Below are 18,646 nucleotides of genomic sequence, written 5' to 3'. Positions count from 1 at the left end.
AAGAAAAAGAAGAAATGGGAGAACCTTCACTTCCTAATTTCAAAACTTATTATAAAGCTACAGTAATCAGGGCAGCTGGGTGGCTCAGTCGGATAAGCATCTGACTCTTGGTTTCCACTCAGGTCATGATCTCAGGGTTGTGGAATTGGGACCCGCATCAGGCTCCATGCTTAGCACAGAGTCCTCTTGGGATTCTCTCTCTCCTTTTCCCTGCCCCTCTGCCCCTCCCCCTGCTCATGCTCTCAAGAGCTCTCTCTCTCTCTCTCAAATAAATTTTTTTTTAAAAAGCTACAGTAATCAAAACAGTGTAGAATTAAATTAAGAAGACATGTAGAACAATGTACCATAGCTGCAACTCTAGAAATAAACATATATATTTGATCCATTAATGTTCAACAAAGGTGTCAAGACAATTCAGTGGGGAAAAAATAGTCTTATCAACAAATGGTGCTGAAACAACTGGATATCCAAACATGCAAAAACATTAATTTAGACCTTTATCTCACACCATACACAAAAAGTAACTTAAGGGGTCCCTGGGTGGCTCAGTCAGTTAAGCATCAAACTCTTGATTTCGGCTCAGGTCATGATCTCAGGGTCATGAGATTAAGCCCGGCATGGAGCTCTGCACTCAGCAGAGAGCCTGCTTGAGATTCTCTCCCTCTGCCCTTTCCCTCCCCGCCTTCCCCATGCTCACTTATGCACATGCTCACTCTCTAAATAAATCTTCATTATTTTTAAGATTTTATTTTGTATTTATTTATTTGAGAGAGAGAGCACAAGCAGGGGGAAGGGCAAAGGGAGAGGGACAAGCAGACTCCCTGCTGAGCAAGGAGCCAGCTGCAGGACCCACTCCCAGGATCCTGGGATCATGACCTGAGCCAAAGGCAGACACTCAACTGACTGAGCCACCCAGATGCCCCTAAAATAAATAAATCGTTTAAAAAAAAAGATTCTCTCTCCCTCTCCATCTGCCCCTCCCCTAACCCCACACACATGCTCGCTCTCTTAAAAAAAAAATGTTTCCTTAAAAAGTAAGTTTAAACGGAGCATAGATCTAAATGTAAAAACTGAAATTATAAAACTTCGAGAAGAAAACATAGGAGAAAAATCTTCATGACCTTAAAAGATTTCATAGATATGAAACCAAAAGCACAATCTATAAAGGAAAAGAATTGGAGGGGCACCTGGCTGGCTCAGTTGGTACAACATGTGACTCTTGATCTCAGGGTCCTGAGTTCAAGCCCCACACTGGGCATGGAGCCCACTTAAAAAAAAAAAAAGAAAAGAAAAGAAAAGAAAAAAATTAGGGGCGCCTGAGTGGCTCAGCCATTAAGCATCTGCCTTCGGCTCAGGTCATGATCCCAGGATCCTGGGATCGAGCCCTGCATCGGGCTCCCTGCTCAGCTCCCTGCTTCTCCCTCTCACACTCCCCTTGCTTGTGTTCCCTCTCTCACTGTCTCTCTCTGTCAAATAAATAAATAAAATCTTAAATAAAAAAAAAAGAAGAGAAAAGAATTGGACTTCATAAAAATTTTAAATATTTGCACTTCAAAAGACATTATTAAGAAAACGAAGTCAAGCCAACAAATGGGAGATAATATGTGCAAATTATATATCTGATAAAAGACTTGTATCCAAAATACATGTTAAAAAACTCCTAAAGCTCAATAGCAAAAAGACAACCATTTAAAATGAGCAAAAGATCTGAACAGGCTTTTCAGCAATTAAGATATACAAGTGGCAAAAAAATCACATGCAAAGATGCTCAACATTACTCATTAGAAAAATACAAATTAAAATTACGACATAACACTTCACACTCACTAGAATGGCTGTAATCAAAAAGTCAATCAAAAAAAATTCAATCACTAGATTATACACCTGAAACTAATATAGCACACTATGTTAATTACACTGGAATTAAAATAAATTTTTTAAAAAGATTGGAAAATAACAAGTGTTGGCAAGGATGTGGAGAAACTAAAACCCTTGTATATTTCTGGTGGAAATGTAAAATGCTTCAGCCACTTTAGAATACAATCCGGCAGTTTCTTTAAAAAAGTAACTTAAATTTACTGTACAATGAAGTAATGCAGCTCCTAAGAATCTACCCAAGAGAAATGAAATCATCTCCACACAAAGGCTCATACACAAATGCTCAGAGCAGCATTATTTAGAACAGCTAAAAAGTGGAAACAACCTAATGTCCATCAGCTGGTGGGTGGGTAACCAGAAGGTGCTATATCCAGACAATAGACTAGTATCCAGCAATAAAAAAGAAACAGCACTGATACCTGTTAACAACATGATAAACCTGAAGAACATGCCTAGTGAAAGAAGCCAAACACAAAAGACCACATACTGTATGATTCCATTTGTATGAATTGTTCAGAAAAGGCAAATCTATGGGGCGCCTGGGTGGCTCAGTCGTTAAGCGTCACCTTCCGCTCAGGGCGTGATCCCAGGGTCCTGGGATCAAGCCCCGCATCGGGCTCCCTGCTCTGCTGGGAGCCTGCTTCTTCCTCTCCCACCCCCCCCCCGTTTGTGTTCCCTCTCTCACTGGCTGTGTCTCTCTGCCAAATAAATAAATAAAATCTTTTTTTTTTTTTAAGATTTTATTTATTTATTTGACAGAGAGAGAGACAGCCAGCGAGAGAGGGAACACAAGCAGGGGGAGTGGGAGAGGAAGAAGCAGGCTCATAGCAGAGGAGCCTGATGTGGGGCTCGATCCCATAACGCCGGGATCACGCCCTGAGCCGAAGGCAGACGCTTAACCACTGTGCCACCCAGGCGCCCCATAAATAAAATCTTTAAAAAAAAGAAAAGAAAAAGAAAAGGCAAATCTATAGAAACAGAAAGTAAATTAGTGGTAAATAGCAAAGTTTAACTTCATTTAGCCAGATTCTAGAATTCTAAAGAGCCATTTAGTTATTAAAAATCATGACAGACATGATCCCAGGGTCCTGGGATTGAGTCCTGCCTCAGGCTCCTTACTCAGCGGGGAGACTGCTTCTCCCTCTGCCTGCAGCTCCCCTTGCTTGTGCTCTTTCTCTGACGAATAAATAAATAAAATCTTTTTAAAAAAAAAACCATGACAGATATTTATGTGGTAAGAAGTTCCCTCCAAAAGTGAAATGGCTTTTAGGGAAGTCAAAGGTTTATATTTTGTTCATTTATTTCATACCTTTCTCCAGAAAGGATTTAAGGTAGCTTCTAAAGATAGGTGGAAAATGTTTCTATAGCAAATCCTATTTATAGATGAAGTACATGTTAGTCATGGTCCTTGCCCCACCCACACATCCTTGCTGAAAAGGCTGTCTAGATCAGTTCTTCTCCAACTAAATATGAGCAAGGACTATTCCCCCCAACAAATGATACTTTTGTAAAATATATTTAAAATGACTAAAATAACTATCTTTAAAATGACTAAACAAGAAATTCTTTTAACAAGAAATTTTTAAAAGAGGTAAAACACAACCACAAGTGTTTTATTACTAGATTTAACGAACAGAAAATCACTCTGCTATGTGATTATAAAAGTTTCTAGGGGCGCCTGGGTGGCTCAGTCATTAAGCGTCTGCCTTCAGCTCAGGGCGTGATCCCAGAGTCCTGGGATCGAGCCCCACATCAGGCTCCTCTGCTGGGAGCCTGCTTCTTCCTCTCCCACTCCCCCTGCCTGTGTTCCCTCTCTCACTGGCTGTCTCTCTCTGTGTCAAATAAATACATAAAATCTTTAAAAAAAAAAAAAAAGTTTCTAAACACTTACTTTCAATTTCTGTACTTAGTTCTTTGTAAACTACGCTTTGGGTTGTGCTCTCCGAAATGGCTCTGTTTTATATTCTAGACTCAGAGTGTTCTATCTTTCACATCAGAGGCGCATCAGCCAGAAGCCAGCCCCTCACCAAAAGGTAGATATCAAGGATACAAAAAAGAGAAGCAACGGCAGTTCTTGGAATATAAACTCCAAGTAAAAGCAGTTGGAACAGGAGCTAAAACCCGAAGAATGCCTCAAGACAAGTCATGAACCACGGCTGGGGTGCGAAGTCAGAGCAACTAGAGCCACGGAGATTAGGGCAAAGTAATGACCACACAGAAATGGGGATGAGCAAAACCATGAGAAGAAGATACTTGAGAAGGAGAAAAGAATGAGCAGTTCTCGAAGGGCAGGAGAAAGGACACACACGGACTTTTGTGGACGAGTTCACAAAGGAGCAGAGACTGCAGCATGTGGTCGCACATCCCAGTCCCACTGCTGTGAAGATCACACCCACTCCTCCAGGCACATGAAGCTTCGGCCTCCCTTAGCAGGCCTCGCTTAGTGGGCCTCCCTTAGCCGAGAATCCTTACAGTCAGCACCCCCAAACACTGACTTTTCCCTGCGGCCTGCAACCCAAAAGCACTCCCCAACTAAAGGAAGAGACTGACAGCTTACCTTTGGGTGTCACCAGGGGAATTACTTGAAGTGTTTAAACTCATGGTAAGTCTCTTCCAGCTCTTTGAAAACAGCCCGCTGTTTCTGAATGGTGTACTTCGTTATTGAGGATTACACCTGTCTGAGATGTCTGTGGCTTACTGGTTAGATGGGCTGAAGTCTGTTAAAATAGTAAACAACATAACAGTGGTTATATATGAGTCCTGAGACTATGAGTGGTTTTTGTCTTTTTCTTCAACTTATTTGTATTTTTATTTTATTTTATTTTATTTTATTTGAGAGAGAGAGCATGAGCAAGGAGAGGGAGAAGGAGAAGCAGACTCCTCACTGAGCAGGGAGGCCAACTTGGGGCTCATTCCCAGGGCCCTGGGATCATGACCTGACCCAAAAACAGACACTTAACTGACTGAGCCCCAGGCACCCCTTACTTGTATTTTTAAAATTATTTTATAACAAACGTGAAAACATTTAAAAACTATTATGTTCCTTTTTTTTTTTTTATTTGACACACAAAGAGAGAGCACAAGCAGGGAGAGCAGCAGGCTGAAGTACAGAGAGAAGCAGGCTCCCGCTGAGCCATGAACCCAATACCGGGCTTGGTTCCAGGACCCTGGGATCACCACCTGAGACGAAGTCAGCCACTTAACCAACTGAGCCACCCATGTGTCCCTGATTTCTTTTAAAAAAAGATTAGAAGCAAAAATGACAAAATGTTAAAAAGATATTCCTTCTTATAAGAACAAAGTTCTATTAGATTTTAATTTCTCAAATGAAGAGAAAAAAATATTTTTTAAAGATTTTCTTTGACAGAGAGACAGCACAAGGTGGGAGAGGGGCAGAGGCAGATGGAGGCAGACTCCCCGCTGAGCAGGGAGCCCCACGTAAGCCTCAATCCCAGGACCCCAGGATCATGACCTGAGCCTGAAGGCAGATGCTTAGCTAACTGAGCCACTCAGACATCCCAAGAAAAAATGATCTTAATAAAACAGCGACAAATTACTCTTGAACTAGAAAAGGAATGTAGAGCCTATTTCTGGAGAACAGAATGCAGTTTGAAAGAAAGTGAAATCCAGCGACATTTTTAAGTCCCTAAAGACTTTTCCATAAATGACATATTTTTAATGCATATTTTTAATCAAAGAGACCAAAGTACTCCCCACAAATGATCTCATGGTAATTTTCAAAGTCCTTCTCTTAAAGATCAGGGAGGAATAAGGAAAGAGGAGAGTATTTGACACTTACACTGGCCTGTCTAGAACCCTCTTCTATGGGAAATAACTCCAAATTATACAAAGCTAACCATTTAAAGTAAGTTGCTTAAGTATATACACATGTATATACATATATATGTGTATATATATACATAGTGTGTGTGTGAAGGAATCTCTAGGTAAATATTTTAAACAGAGATAACAGTGATTAAGTTCAGACAGACACAAATATCAAGATCTCAAAAGTATCTCTTGGTATCCCTGGTAGAAGTCCAATAGCCTAAGACAGACCATGAGCTTTGGACTCAGAGAGATCTGAGTTAGGATGCCTTTAATTATCCTCCCAGCACGTGGCCATGGGCAAGTCACTTACACTCTCTGAGCCTGTTTCCTCAACCATAAGAAGGGGTAATTACATCGATCTCATATATTTGAGATTTAAATAATATATACAGAATTATACAGTGCTCCATCACTTTAAGTTTCTATTACTGAATACAAACCCTCTGGGAAAATATAATAGTCCCTGATAAAGGAAGGGAGTAAGTGATATTTAAGGTGACTTGGTCTAGGGGAAAGATGTATCAAAAGAATTATTTAGTGGAATTGTCAGTGTACGGGGATACCTAGAAGACAAAAAAAAAAAAAAAAGCTAGCTCTCTTTCCCTGCTCCTAATAAACCCTCAGAGATTTCACTGAAAGAAAAGGAACTCAAATAAGTGAACCAAGATGGAGACAAAACCAAGGTGCTAAGAACTGAGTAACGATTCCTACAGACACCAACAGATCTTTAAAACAGTCAGTGAGTTAGCTGATACTAGAATACTTTGACCCAGAACAAAGAAGATGGAGTTTTTACCAAAATAGAGGGAAAAATCCTGCCAGTCAGCTACTAAATGGAGGATACTAAGTACTCAACCAAGCTCTTCTGATACTGAGCACCAAAATCTTTTCATCTTACCACCATACTCCCAAATGTCAGACTCTGGAGAAACTGCCTTCACAATGGAAGTTAAAGAGTTAAAACTCAAGACAGAATGGACTCTTCTACACTTAAGAGTAAAGTCCAAGGCTCAAAAGCATACATGTAAAATGTTTCTATTTCTATGAAAACGATTAAACACACACATGTATGCATATGTGTCACAACAGGCACAAACAGAACCTCTCACCCACGGGAAAAGAATTTACATAGACAGGACTTTAATAATGTCTGTTGTGTTTTGTTTTGGTTTTATTTTGGGCAGAGAAGTGTGGGAAGAGGTAGTTTACTAAATTTTAATAAAGTTATTTCAATAAAGCTAAATTGAAGAGAATCATTATTTTTTTGGTGCATCATTTTGGTATCCAATATCTTCAAATGTGGATAGTCTTCTAGAGAGAAAAGTGTCTTCCATAGCTCAGGAACAAGTTTCGTCAATTTCCAGATCATCGATACAGATAATGTAGTAGGCAGATGGTCCCCACAATCTCAGCCCCCACTGGTGTTTCTCTCTTGTCTAATATCCTTCCCTTTTCTGTGGGCAGAACCTGTGACTTGCTTCTAACCAACAGAATATGGCAAAGGGATGATGATATGTGGCTCCCATGATTACATTATGTTATATAAGACTCTGTTTTAAAATGACAGTCTCCTGCTGGCCGTGAAGAAGTGAAATGCCATGCTGTGAACCACCTACAGGGAGGGCTACATAACTGGAACAGCAGGCAGCCTCTATCCACAGCCAGTAAGAAGCAAATGCCTCAGTCATACAGAGGCCAATAGGACACAAATTCTGCCAACAATCTAAATGAGCTGGGAAGTAGATTCTTTCCAACCAAACCTCCAGATGAGAACACAGCCCAGCCAGCACCTTGACTGCAGCCCAGTGAATTCTGAACAAAGGACCCACTTAAGCTGTGCCCAGACTCCTGACCTAAGAGATAATAAATAGGCACTGTTTTAAGCCACTAAGTTTGTGGTAACTTGTTACACACCAATAGAAAACTAATACGGAGTGCGCCTGGCTGACTCAGTCTGAAGAGCATGTGACTCTTGATCTCAGGATGGTAAATTTGAACCCCACATTGGCTATAGAGATTACTAAAAAAATAAATACACTTAAAAAAAAACTAATATGGATAAGAAATTTGAAAACACTCTTGCAGGGTTAAAAAGAAAAAGAAGTCAAGGGACAAGAAAGATACAAAAATGAGTTCTCACATCAGCTCTGCCTGCATGTCTTTCATAAAGTCATTTTTCCATGATTTATTAATTTTAATGAGGGACGTTGTAAAAATTCTATCTAAGGTAATTAGAGAAACTAGAAAATCTATAAGCAACATTTACAACAAAAAGCTACAAAATATAAATGAATAAAGGCAAGCCACCAATACGCACAAGACCTACATGGGAGCAGTAGAAGTATGTAAGGAGGAGAAAGCAGAGTATGGAAATAACAAGGCTCCATCTGAAAGAACACTAAAAAGAGCCAGCAGATATTCAACGGGGAGCACAACAAGCCGATCTGGGAACATCAGATGAAACTGGGAGAAGTCTGCCCATTCCACAAGCCGGCCTGTCATACAGGCGTATGGTAAGAAAGTCTTGAAAGGGTTGGTACAGTCCAGCCTATGAACTCTCAGAACCAACCTGCCGAGGTCCCCTTCCTGGACAGAGGCCCACACTAAAGAGAAACGGCAAGAACTGGAATCAAAACTGAGCAGGATAGGGGAAATACAAAGAAAAGCAAAGGCCCCCAGACCAAACCGTAGGAGGAAACAGAGCCGGGAAATCCTAGAAACAAGCCACCAGAGTTTTTAACACTCACAAAAATACCACAAGACAGGGTTCCATGAAGTCAGAAAGGCTTTCCTGAAGTTTGCCCCAATCTCAAAGTTCAAGTAAACTAATCTTCCATAAAAATAAGCAACAGAAAAGTAGTGTGGTCAAATCCCATACAAAGTTAACACAGGGAAAAAGAGAGTAAGGAGCAGAAATGAATGCTACAAATGAAAGCATGACAGAAAGACATGACCACAAAACAGATGAAACCTGTAACTTACTATTTCAAAAATAAGCTAAAAGACACTAACAAAATGGTACAAGACAGGAAGAATTAGAATTAGAAAAACACAGAAATAAGGTGACAACGATCAGAAAGAGTTAGAAACGGAAGAAAAGATCATTTCAATGATGACAACTAAGAGGGAACACAAAGTAAATACACGACAGAAAATGCCTGAAAGAACATAGGAAATCAAAAGGGGAAACTTTCTGAGTAAAAAAATGAAGAAAGGGATTAAAAGGATTCAAGAGAAAGTGACAAAATACTGAATATTTTTAGGCAAAGAATAACCAACATGCAGATAACAGGAGTCCCTGAATAAGAAGACAAAAGTGAAGGGATAGAACACTAAAATCTGTAGTCCAGGAAAACTTTCCTGAAGTAACACAAAGATTTTAATGTACATTTTGAAAAGCAAACTGTGTATCTAAGAATACTGAACACCAAGACACATTCTAAGGTAATTACTGGTCTTCAACAAAAACCTGCACACAAATGTTCAGAACAGCCTTGTTCATTATAGCCAAAGAGTAAAAAACACCCAAATGTCCATTAACTGACCCATGGATAAATAAAATATGAAATATATACTCAACCATTAAACGGAATGAAGAAATGATACATGCCACATGGGTGAACCTTCAAGCATACTTGAAAACAGTATGCTAAGTGAAAGAAGCCAGACACAAAAGGCCACAGATTGTAGGACTCCATGTATATGAAATGTATAGAATGAGCAAACACATAGAAATAGAAAGTGGACTTGTGGTTGCCAGAGGGTAGGGAGGGGGGAATGGGGTCTGACGGCCGATAGGTATGAGGTTCCTCTTTGGGAGTGATGGAAATGTTCTGGAATTAGATAGCTAGAACTATTAGACAGCTAGAATTAGAACACGGTGAACGTACTAAAAATCAATGAATTATACACTTTAAAACTGAATTTTGATAGGTGAATTATATCTCAATTTTTTAAATTCATCAAAATTTACCAAATTCACCAAAAAAAAAAAAATCCTATCTAAAGTCTCCTTTAGCAAAATCTTATTTTCTTTTTCTCTGTCTCTAATATCAGCTCCTGATGACACTAGGGTTCAAGAGCCTACCTCTGTGTGTTTTCGGAAGACTAATCTAGTCATCAATGAAGAGCCCAAGTCAGATCTGTGGCTGAATTTAAACTATGACTGGAGTTCTATCCTTTTGAACATGGCAGAGAAGATGTAGCAAAAGCTCCCTTTTCAAACACCACAGTGAAAAGGTAATGAATGACGAGGAAAGTAGCTAGGTACAGTAATGGAAATGTCAGTGAAATAGGGAATTAGGTCAAAGAATTATAGGTTCCTCACATAATATGCGTTCCAAGATTTACCTAAAACTCCCCAATGAAATTCCACAAGATAAGTACTTTAGCTAATTTATACAAGTAATTACAAATTCCTTATGATACGCAATCAACATCAGCCTTTCTCCAACATGTAGCTAATTCTGTAAGTAACGTTTTCCATTTGAAAACATTCAATACGTCATTATCTATAAACAAACTATCTGAGCCACTCCTACTGTCATCATGCCAACTGTGACAAACATCCCTTCTCCAGTGTGCTAAGAACTTTCTATATCTCTACACTGTCGCTCTACACCAACCACAAGAGAAAGATACTGTTAATGTTCCCACATTATACCTAAGGAAACTGGGGCTTAACGATATTCATTCAATCACCTGTCCAAAGTCACATCTCTAGTAAGTGACAGAGTCTAGATTCAAGCCCAAATTAGCGGACTCTACAGTTCTGTTGTGTGTCTTGCTATTGGCCTTCAAGATATGGTTCACCCCCAGCCAGAGAGCATGTGAGACCTTGCTTATCAGAAAAGCACTTCTCCCTACCTCAGATTTTTCAAACACAGCTCATTCGTCCCCCACACCCCCACCCCATCCAAACTAACTACAAGGCAGGATCTCTTAATGAAGGATAACTCAGACCTCCAGTGGATTCTCAATCCAAATGGCACCTCACAGGCTTGGGCCCAAACCAGGCCATCCTGTAGCAGTGACAGATAAAGGCAAAGTTTAGATCAGCTTTTTATGTTAATCTATTAATAGATGAATCTTCTCTTGGTAGTGGAGTTGGACTATTTTCACCATTCCTACTGAAATAGATAAGGGGATGTTATATAAATCATTCTTCAATAAGAAGTTCTTTAGACATAGTTAATGGGGCCAGCTACTGGTAACTGAGGCCAAGGGATCAATGATCTAGACATCCTAAGAGTAAGTCCCAGCCAGAAAGACAATTCTAGTTTAGATTTCAGAGCCACTGCTGGTACAAAGTTTCCTACCTCACAGCTGACTCCGTCACTGGGTCATGCAGAATATATTCATCTCTCAGTGTGTCCATACAGGTCAGGGGGAAGGGAAGGGGTGAGGGCAGGGCTGGGGATGAAAAGATAAAAACCACTATTATTGAGCACTTACTATGTGCCAAATACTAGCCTAATGTACCTGATCTCATTGAATCCTCCCAATAGCCCTATAAGATGATTATACAAATTTCACAGACAAGAACACTGATGCCTAGAGAGGATGAGTAACTTGTATAAAGCTATTCAAGTGGGAGGGACAGTTGGATGGCTCAGTTGGTTAAGCAACTGACTCTTGGTTTCAGCTCAGGTCATGATCTCAGGGTCTTGAGATCTAGCCCCAGTGGGGGGCTCAACACTCAGCCCCCAGTCTGCTTGAAACTTTCCCCCCTCCCCTTCTGCTCCCCCCACCTCTAAAATAAACAAATAAAATCCTTAAATAAAAAAAAAAAAGATACTCAGTGGGAGGGTTTGAATTCAAACCCACATCTGGCTGACTCCTAAATCCATCCTCTTTCATAACACAGTGCTAACTTCAGTAACTACATCCGTGTGGGGATTCTATCTGCAGACTTATATATTTCACCTTCAAAGAGGATGTCGGGTTCTTTCATCAAAATAAGACCATGACAGGGCACTTGGGTGGCTCAGTCGATTAGGTGTCTGCCTTCAGCTCAGGTCATGATCCCTGGGTCCAGGGATCGAGCCCCACATCGGGCTCCTTGCTCTGCGGGGGTTCTGCTTCTCTCTCTCTCTCTCTCTCCTTCTGCCCCTCCTCACTGCTCATTCTCTCAAATAAAGTTAAGTCTTGAAAAAAAAAAAAAAACCATGATGGGGGGCTGAGACAATCAAAGAATTTTAGAATTAAATAGGACTTTAAAGACCAATTCCATCCTCCTTATCTGACAGATAAGGAATCTAATGTCTAGTGAGCTTAGGTGATTTGCTTGAGGTCACGCAGCTAATAAAACTTCAAGCTCCAGACTAAAACTACTCCCCTCTTTCCTCTTAGCAGGTTGCACTTTGTTTCTTCTTCATTTCATGGGAAACCACTGTTAGTTTCTGCTCCACCACTGTTTTGTTGTTACTAGGCACTAACTGTTCAATAAAACAAGTGACAAAACGGTGGCGTCTTCTCTCCAAAATTATGTGAACTATAGAAAACATCCATGTGTTTTGTATTTGAAAGAGTTGAACACCAATTGCTTCTCAAGTAAACTTACGCAGAATCATTAGAGATCTTAAAAAGAAAAAATAAGCATTTGTCTAGGATAAATATCGTGACAGAGTAAAGAACAGCCAAAAGGAGGCTCTACTTCTGCAGAAAATGTACAGCCCTGGAAAAACAGCCGGATTTTCTATGTCTCTTAAGAGTCCTGGAGGGTGAGCAGTAAAACTACAGATGATAGCCTACCACAACTCATTCTTTGATTTATCAAACATTGATAGAGTGGCTAGTGTGTGGCTGGCATTTTTTTTTTAAAGGATGAAAAAGACGTGGTCCTTGTCCTCGAAGAGTTTACTGATACTTGGACGGGAAAAGCCCGGCAGTCCGGAGTTGTAAACCTTAGAAGTTCCAAGTCCAGGCCCTCTGGGTCCTGCCCTCTGGTCCCTACTCAGTCCTCCGGGTGCTGCTGCAGCGGTCTCCGGTTAAGATGCTTCTAGGAGATCTTCCCCCAGGTGGGCGGAGACGCCCGGCCCAGGGAGCTGGAGGCGTGTCCCCACAAACGACACCAACAGCCCCAGGACAACTACGAACTAACTCGGGGTTCCCCGTAACTCTCACTGCTGCTATCCATATCTTCCTCAACACCTCCCCGCCCAAGTCGTTCGCCTCGAAGCCCCCACATCCCGTGGTTACCTCAGGGGGCTCCCGTGGTCCAGACAGCACACCCAAGACCCTAGGGGCAGCTCCAAATCTCAATGGTAGAAAGAGGCCTAGGCAGATCGCCGGGGTCGGAGCAAAAACTGTTGGAACCCGACGGACTCTAGGACCCGGGAAGAGGGAACGAATAGCAAAGGGGGACAGGAGAGAAAAAGCCCTGGGGAGACGATGTTTACAACGGCCACTTCCGGAGACTCGGCTGCGCTCGCAGACCTTCATAGACTTTCGCAGGCCTCCCGGCCCCGCCCCAGCCGGCCCCTTTCCTCCCGCCTCTCTCTGCCCGCCGCCCCAGGATACGCACTCAGAGAATCCGGCGCTCCGATTGGAAGAGGAGGGCCCGCGAAGTCGCGCGGCCGTGCGGGAAGGCGAGCAAGCGCATGCGCCGTTGCTGAGGAGCGGCGCGCTCGTGACCACACGCGATCCCGCGGCGCGCGCGCCCTTCCTGCACGAGAACGCCCCGGCCCACGCTCTAAGGTGCAGTTTTTAGTGTGAGGTCTCCAGGTCCCAGTCTCAGAATCCCCAGAGCCGCCAGACATTGTGGATTTCTGAACCCTAACCCTTTTTCCGCGTGTACTGAATAAAACTCTTTAAGAGGCTGGATCCCCGATTGTGCATTAAACTGCGGCTCCCAAGGCCAGTGTAGCCCCCTCGGGGTCTGTGGACTGGTGCCAGAGCCAGGGGTAGATTTTGTGGGCTCGGCTTCTGCGCAAGTGGCTGGTGTCCTGCTGTGTAGCCCGCTGCCGCCTGCAAAACGCTTCTTGTCCCCTCCTCCCATCCCCATTGTGTCCCAGCTTGGGGTTATAAACAGTGCGGAGAAAATGCGGGACAGCGCGCTGATACTGTTGCAGCGCCCTTCATTATAAATATTACATAACGAGGTACCTCGCAAAAAAAGTTCTTGGAGCCTTAGCATGTGCTCCCTCTCTTTCCGATCCTCTTCCAAGCCCCCGAGCGCCCGCGCGCACACACGCCTTCCTCTAGTTGATAATTTATACTTTGGTTTCTTCCGGTAGCTGCTTCACAATCTGCGGCCGCCCCAGGGAGATTGGAAAACCAAACGCTCTTTTGTTCTTTGGCATTTGGAAACCTGTTCCCCAAAGAACAATGCAAACTGGCGGGATTTTGAATGAGGAGTTTATCTTGACTGCCCCCACCTCCTCCCCTCAAAAAGGTGATACAAAATGAACCTTGTATGCTAAAATTGTCCCATGTTGATTGTAATCAACCTGAAACCAGGTGTAGGGGCCGTCTTTTCCCTGTCTCCCTGGGGAGAGCCAACGGTCATAAATGCAAATATAAATTGAGATTAAAACCTCCTTGATTCCTGTAACACTGAAACTTTAACTGGTTTGAGTTGTCACAGGTTAAAAAAGGAACCCATCCTGCTTCCTAATAGTCTTGCCAGAAAGAGGATAATTACTTCAAAGAAAAGAGTTTATGGAAAGGAAAAGAGCCCATCATAACATTTAGAAATGCAGTGGAAAATTACAGCAGACTAATGAGATTAGATTTTTTTTTGCTTTACAAATTTTAAATACTTATGAAATTTTTGTTTTAAAAAAACAAAACTGAATATGTATGGCAAGAATCAATGGCAAATGTACTGTACTGAACACTTTTTTAATGAAGAATAGGTGCCATATGAAGGCTTGCAATCTTCATCTGTTTGTTCATTCAATATTTATTGAATACAGACTATATACCCAATCTGGAGCAGCTGATAGAAATACGGGATGTTTAATATAGGTACAGTGGAAATCACAAGAGGCAAATGTTAATACCAACCATGAGCATCCCCAAAGGCTTTAATGGAGAATTATGAACTTACTCTGGGAAGACAGTTATAGATTCACCAAGCTGAGAAGGAACTGGAAGACGTGAAAGCTACGCACACCAGCACAGGAAACTCATGAGGCATTGGGAAAACTGGAAGTTCTGTGTGCAGTATTGGGAGTGGGAGAGCGTGGAGAGTAAGAGAGCAGGCTGGAGAAGTAGGCAGACCCCAGATCACAGGGACCTTCTAGGTCATAGAGTAGTCCCCTCCTTATGCATGGTTTTTCTTTCCATGGCTTCCATTACCTGCAGTCAACCAAGGTCAGAAAGTAGATCGATCATCCTCCTTCAAACATATTCCAAAGACCAGTAGTAGCCTAACTCTGCATCACAGTGCCTATGTCATTCACCTCAGTCATGTTATCCTGTTCGCGTTTTATCGTGGGAAGAGTACAGTACAATAAATATTTTTTGAGAGAGAGAACACATTAACATAACTTTTATTATAATATATTGTTATAATTTTCTATTGTATTGTTGTTAGTCTCTTACTATGCCTAATTCATAAATGTAACTTTATCATAGGTGTGTACGCATAGGAAAAAACATCGTGTGTAAAGGATCTGGTACTATCCCCAGTCTCACACATCACTGGGGGTCTTGGAACATAGCCCCCACAGACAAAGGAGGACTACCATACTTAGTTTATCAAGCAACGAAGCTAACGAAGGGTGTTGAGCAGAGTTTATAATAATTACACAATAAATCAGGCTTCTAAAATATTTGGAGGTTTTCTGTTTTTCTAAGAGTTAGAAGGTTCATTCTGTGCTGTTTCTGTTTGCCTAACATGCTACTCCTACTTACAGAAAGCTGTACATAAAGACATTCTCTAATTCACTTCCCTTTTAGCCTTAAAACTCATTCCTTTTACTTTCAAGATACTATTCAATTCCTCCCCAGCACTTCACCAAAACAACATCCAAAATCAATAAAGATTTCATTACTAAATCCCACTCCCCTTCAATTCACTGACACTTTGATCCTCCCCAGATTTCTCTGCAGCATAGGTAAGACTCGTGGTTTCTCCAACTCTCCAACCCTTTTATTGCTTGCTGCTCTGGCCACTGTTATCCCCTTCTTGCCCCTCAACGTGATACTTTCTCAGTTTCTGCCCTCAACTTTCACATGTTACCACGTAAACTTTCTCAGCGGTATCATCCATCCCTGGGTCCACGTGATATCATAATATCATAAACTCTGCTGTGATTGTGAATTTTTAACTCTCATTTGAACAGTATCACTTTAATGTGTGGTAATACTGAATTCAACATACATAAACATTATCTTTCTTAACTTCTTAATGGAGCCCCCCAAAACTGCTCCTCTACCAATTTATAAAACTAATCTCAGACACCCAGATGAAAAAAAACCTCAGAGAATCTTCACTCTGAAGCTCTCAATGCCTACATCTAAGAATCAGTAAGTCCTACTTATTTTTTCAACTCTCCTGTCACGTTTCTATACCTACTACTAAGCATCTTGATGATTTGTTTCTTTACTGCTTTGTATCCAGACCCTTGTGATCAGAACCTGCTCTGTGTCCTGATATAAGTCACTCTCGTCCCCTTTCTGTGCAAATTCTCAACATTTTTATAGGTTGACAACTAAACATCTAGGGCATTGTTCAACTGGCAAATATGAGTGGAAAAGATCAAAAAATAGAAAAAAAATCAAAAGCAGGCCTAAGGGCACATGTGCACCTTTCTGACACTAGGGGAGTGTTATGAGTTGATTTTATGCATGTGAGCCTCAGGGTTTTTTAATCGCCAGATGAGCCACATCCTTTTGACCCTTCAGTAACCTCCCTCAGAAGGTTCAAACACCAGGTGCTCGATTATTATGCTGCTTTGGTATCAACTCTTAGAACTGCAAGGCCTTGCCATAATTGCTACTCTCAGGGGCTCCAGTCCTTTGCTCCTTCAATCCCCGTTCTGTGCAACGGATGATCCTTCTAAAGCATTGTCAACCTTAAAAATTAAACAACAGAGATTATCAAGCTGCAAATGAGTTTATTCAGAAATAGCAGAAGATTGCAATTTGAGACATGCCAGCTATAGTGAACCATAGGCAAGTCCAGAGAACAAAAGGAGAACATCCTTTATAGAGGAAAGGAGAAAATTGGGAGGAGTTGTTTTGAACAGAAGTTCACTGGAGGGAAATGAGAATTTCATATACATATATATGTAATCTTTTTTTTTTTTAAGATTTTATTTATTTGACAGAGAGAGAGGCAGCGCAGAGAAAGAACACAAGCAGGGGGAGTGGGAGAGGAAGAAGCAGAGGGAGCCTGATGTGGGGCTTGATCCCAGAACACTGGGATCATGACCTGAGCCAAAGGCAGACGCTTAACAACTGAGCCACCCAGGCGCCCCTCGTATACATATGTATGTAATCTTTACATCATAACTCGGGGTAACTCATATTATGTTACCCTATCAATCAATTCTTTTAACAGCTCCTCAGTTCTTACTGCATAAAAACCAGACTTAGCCCCTTCTCCCTCCCCATCAATCAAGTGCCCCAGTCTTGTCTACCCGGCCTGTCTTCTCCTTTCTTTCTTTCTTTCTTTTTTTTTTTAGAAAGAGAGAGAGTGAGAGCACAAGTGGTAGGGGGTGGAGCACAGACAGAGGGGAGAGAATCTTAAACAGCCTCCATGCCCAGCACAGAGCCCAACTCAGGGCTCCATCTCACAAGCCTGAGATCATGACCTGAGTTGAAATCAAGAGTCAGATGCTTAACTGACTGAGCTACCCGGGCATTCCGAAGACACATTTTTAATCACTGCAGTCTAATCTATTTTGTGAATGCCTGTAATTTACTTATCCAGTCATCTAGGTTGTTTCTGACTTGTTCCTCTTCTTTAAAAAAAAATGGAAAAAAAAACTGTCTCTGTAGATATACTTTGCATATTTGTCTTTTAAAATCATATTATAGGGGCACCTGGGTGGCTCAGTCGTTAAGCATCTGCCTTTGGCTCAGGTCATGATCGGGGATCCTGGGATCGGGTCACTAAGCAGAGAGCCTGCTTCTCCCTCTCCCTCAGCCTGCTACTCCCCCTGTTTGTCCTCACTCTCTCTCTCTCTGTCAAATAAATAAATAAAATGTTTTAAAAAAATAAAAAAATAAAGTCATATTATAAATTCCTGGAATAAAAATTGCTAGATAAAAGAATAAGCTTTTTTTTAAGTTTATTTATTTTTTTAATAATCTCAACACCCAAAATGGGGTTCAAACTCATGACCCTGAGAGTCCTATGCTCTTCCAACTGAGCCAGCCAGGCGCCCAGAAAAGAATAAGTTTTGAAAACTGAAAACAATATAATTATCTGTCCCCATGTTGAATAATACTGGGACTAGACATTAGACATACTTTCCTGTACTTATGTTAAACAATTCTGAAACCAAGCAAAAACAACCTGGTTGCTTGCTCCAGTTAATACTTGTTCCTGGAAGATAAAACTGTGAATTTGTTAAATAGATTGCTCATGAAGACTAACAGTTTACCTAAAAAATGCTTCAAGACCATTGCCCTGCTATGCCCACCAAGCTAAAGCTATTGTATCATAAACTCCACTCAATTCTAACATTTCCCCCCTTGCTTCCTTCCCTACAGTTATTCAGCCCAAGCCTTAAAATCCTAAAAACAACTGGCCCTAATTTTCCCTTTTGAGATACTGCTAAGGCTCAGTCAAGTGGTATTCTCCCTTATTGCTGCAAATTTAATAAACTTAACCTTGCTTCAGCAACAGTTTTTATGGTGAGCTTTTGAGGAGTCAACTTTTGACAGCACATTTAAAATTTTTTTTTTTAAGATTTTATTTATTTATTTGACAGAGATAGAGACAGCCAGTGAGAGAGGGAACACAAAGCAGGGGGAGTGG

At 41.4% G+C, this 18,646-nt stretch overlaps 1 protein-coding gene across 8 annotated transcripts in view; it reads right to left on the bottom strand.

Annotated features, from left to right (window-relative positions):
• Nucleotides 1-13,309, bottom strand: part of CCDC171 (coiled-coil domain containing 171) — a 303,540-nt gene extending 290,231 nt beyond the window's left edge. For 6 of the 8 annotated variants that reach the window (XM_034663935.1, XM_034663937.1, XM_034663938.1 and 3 more), the window contains exons 1-2: nt 12,910-13,177; nt 4,436-4,595 (exon numbers count right to left, since the gene is read on the bottom strand). In XM_034663935.1, the coding sequence (XP_034519826.1) occupies nt 4,436-4,479 (44 nt within the window). In that variant the 5' untranslated portion in view covers nt 4,480-4,595; nt 12,910-13,177. Of the gene's footprint in view, nt 1-4,435; nt 4,596-11,027; nt 11,122-12,909; nt 13,178-13,234 lie in introns of those variants that run through there. The other 2 variants (XM_034663933.1, XM_034663934.1) reach the window with 2 other exon arrangements.
• Nucleotides 13,310-18,646: the final 5,337 nt, after the last annotated feature.

Source organism: Ailuropoda melanoleuca, chromosome 7 (assembly GCF_002007445.2).
Source record: "Ailuropoda melanoleuca isolate Jingjing chromosome 7, ASM200744v2, whole genome shotgun sequence".
Lineage (NCBI taxonomy): Eukaryota > Metazoa > Chordata > Mammalia > Carnivora > Ursidae > Ailuropoda > Ailuropoda melanoleuca.
Note: the sequence above shows the minus strand (reverse complement) of the source record. Positions and strands in the feature narration are given on the sequence as shown.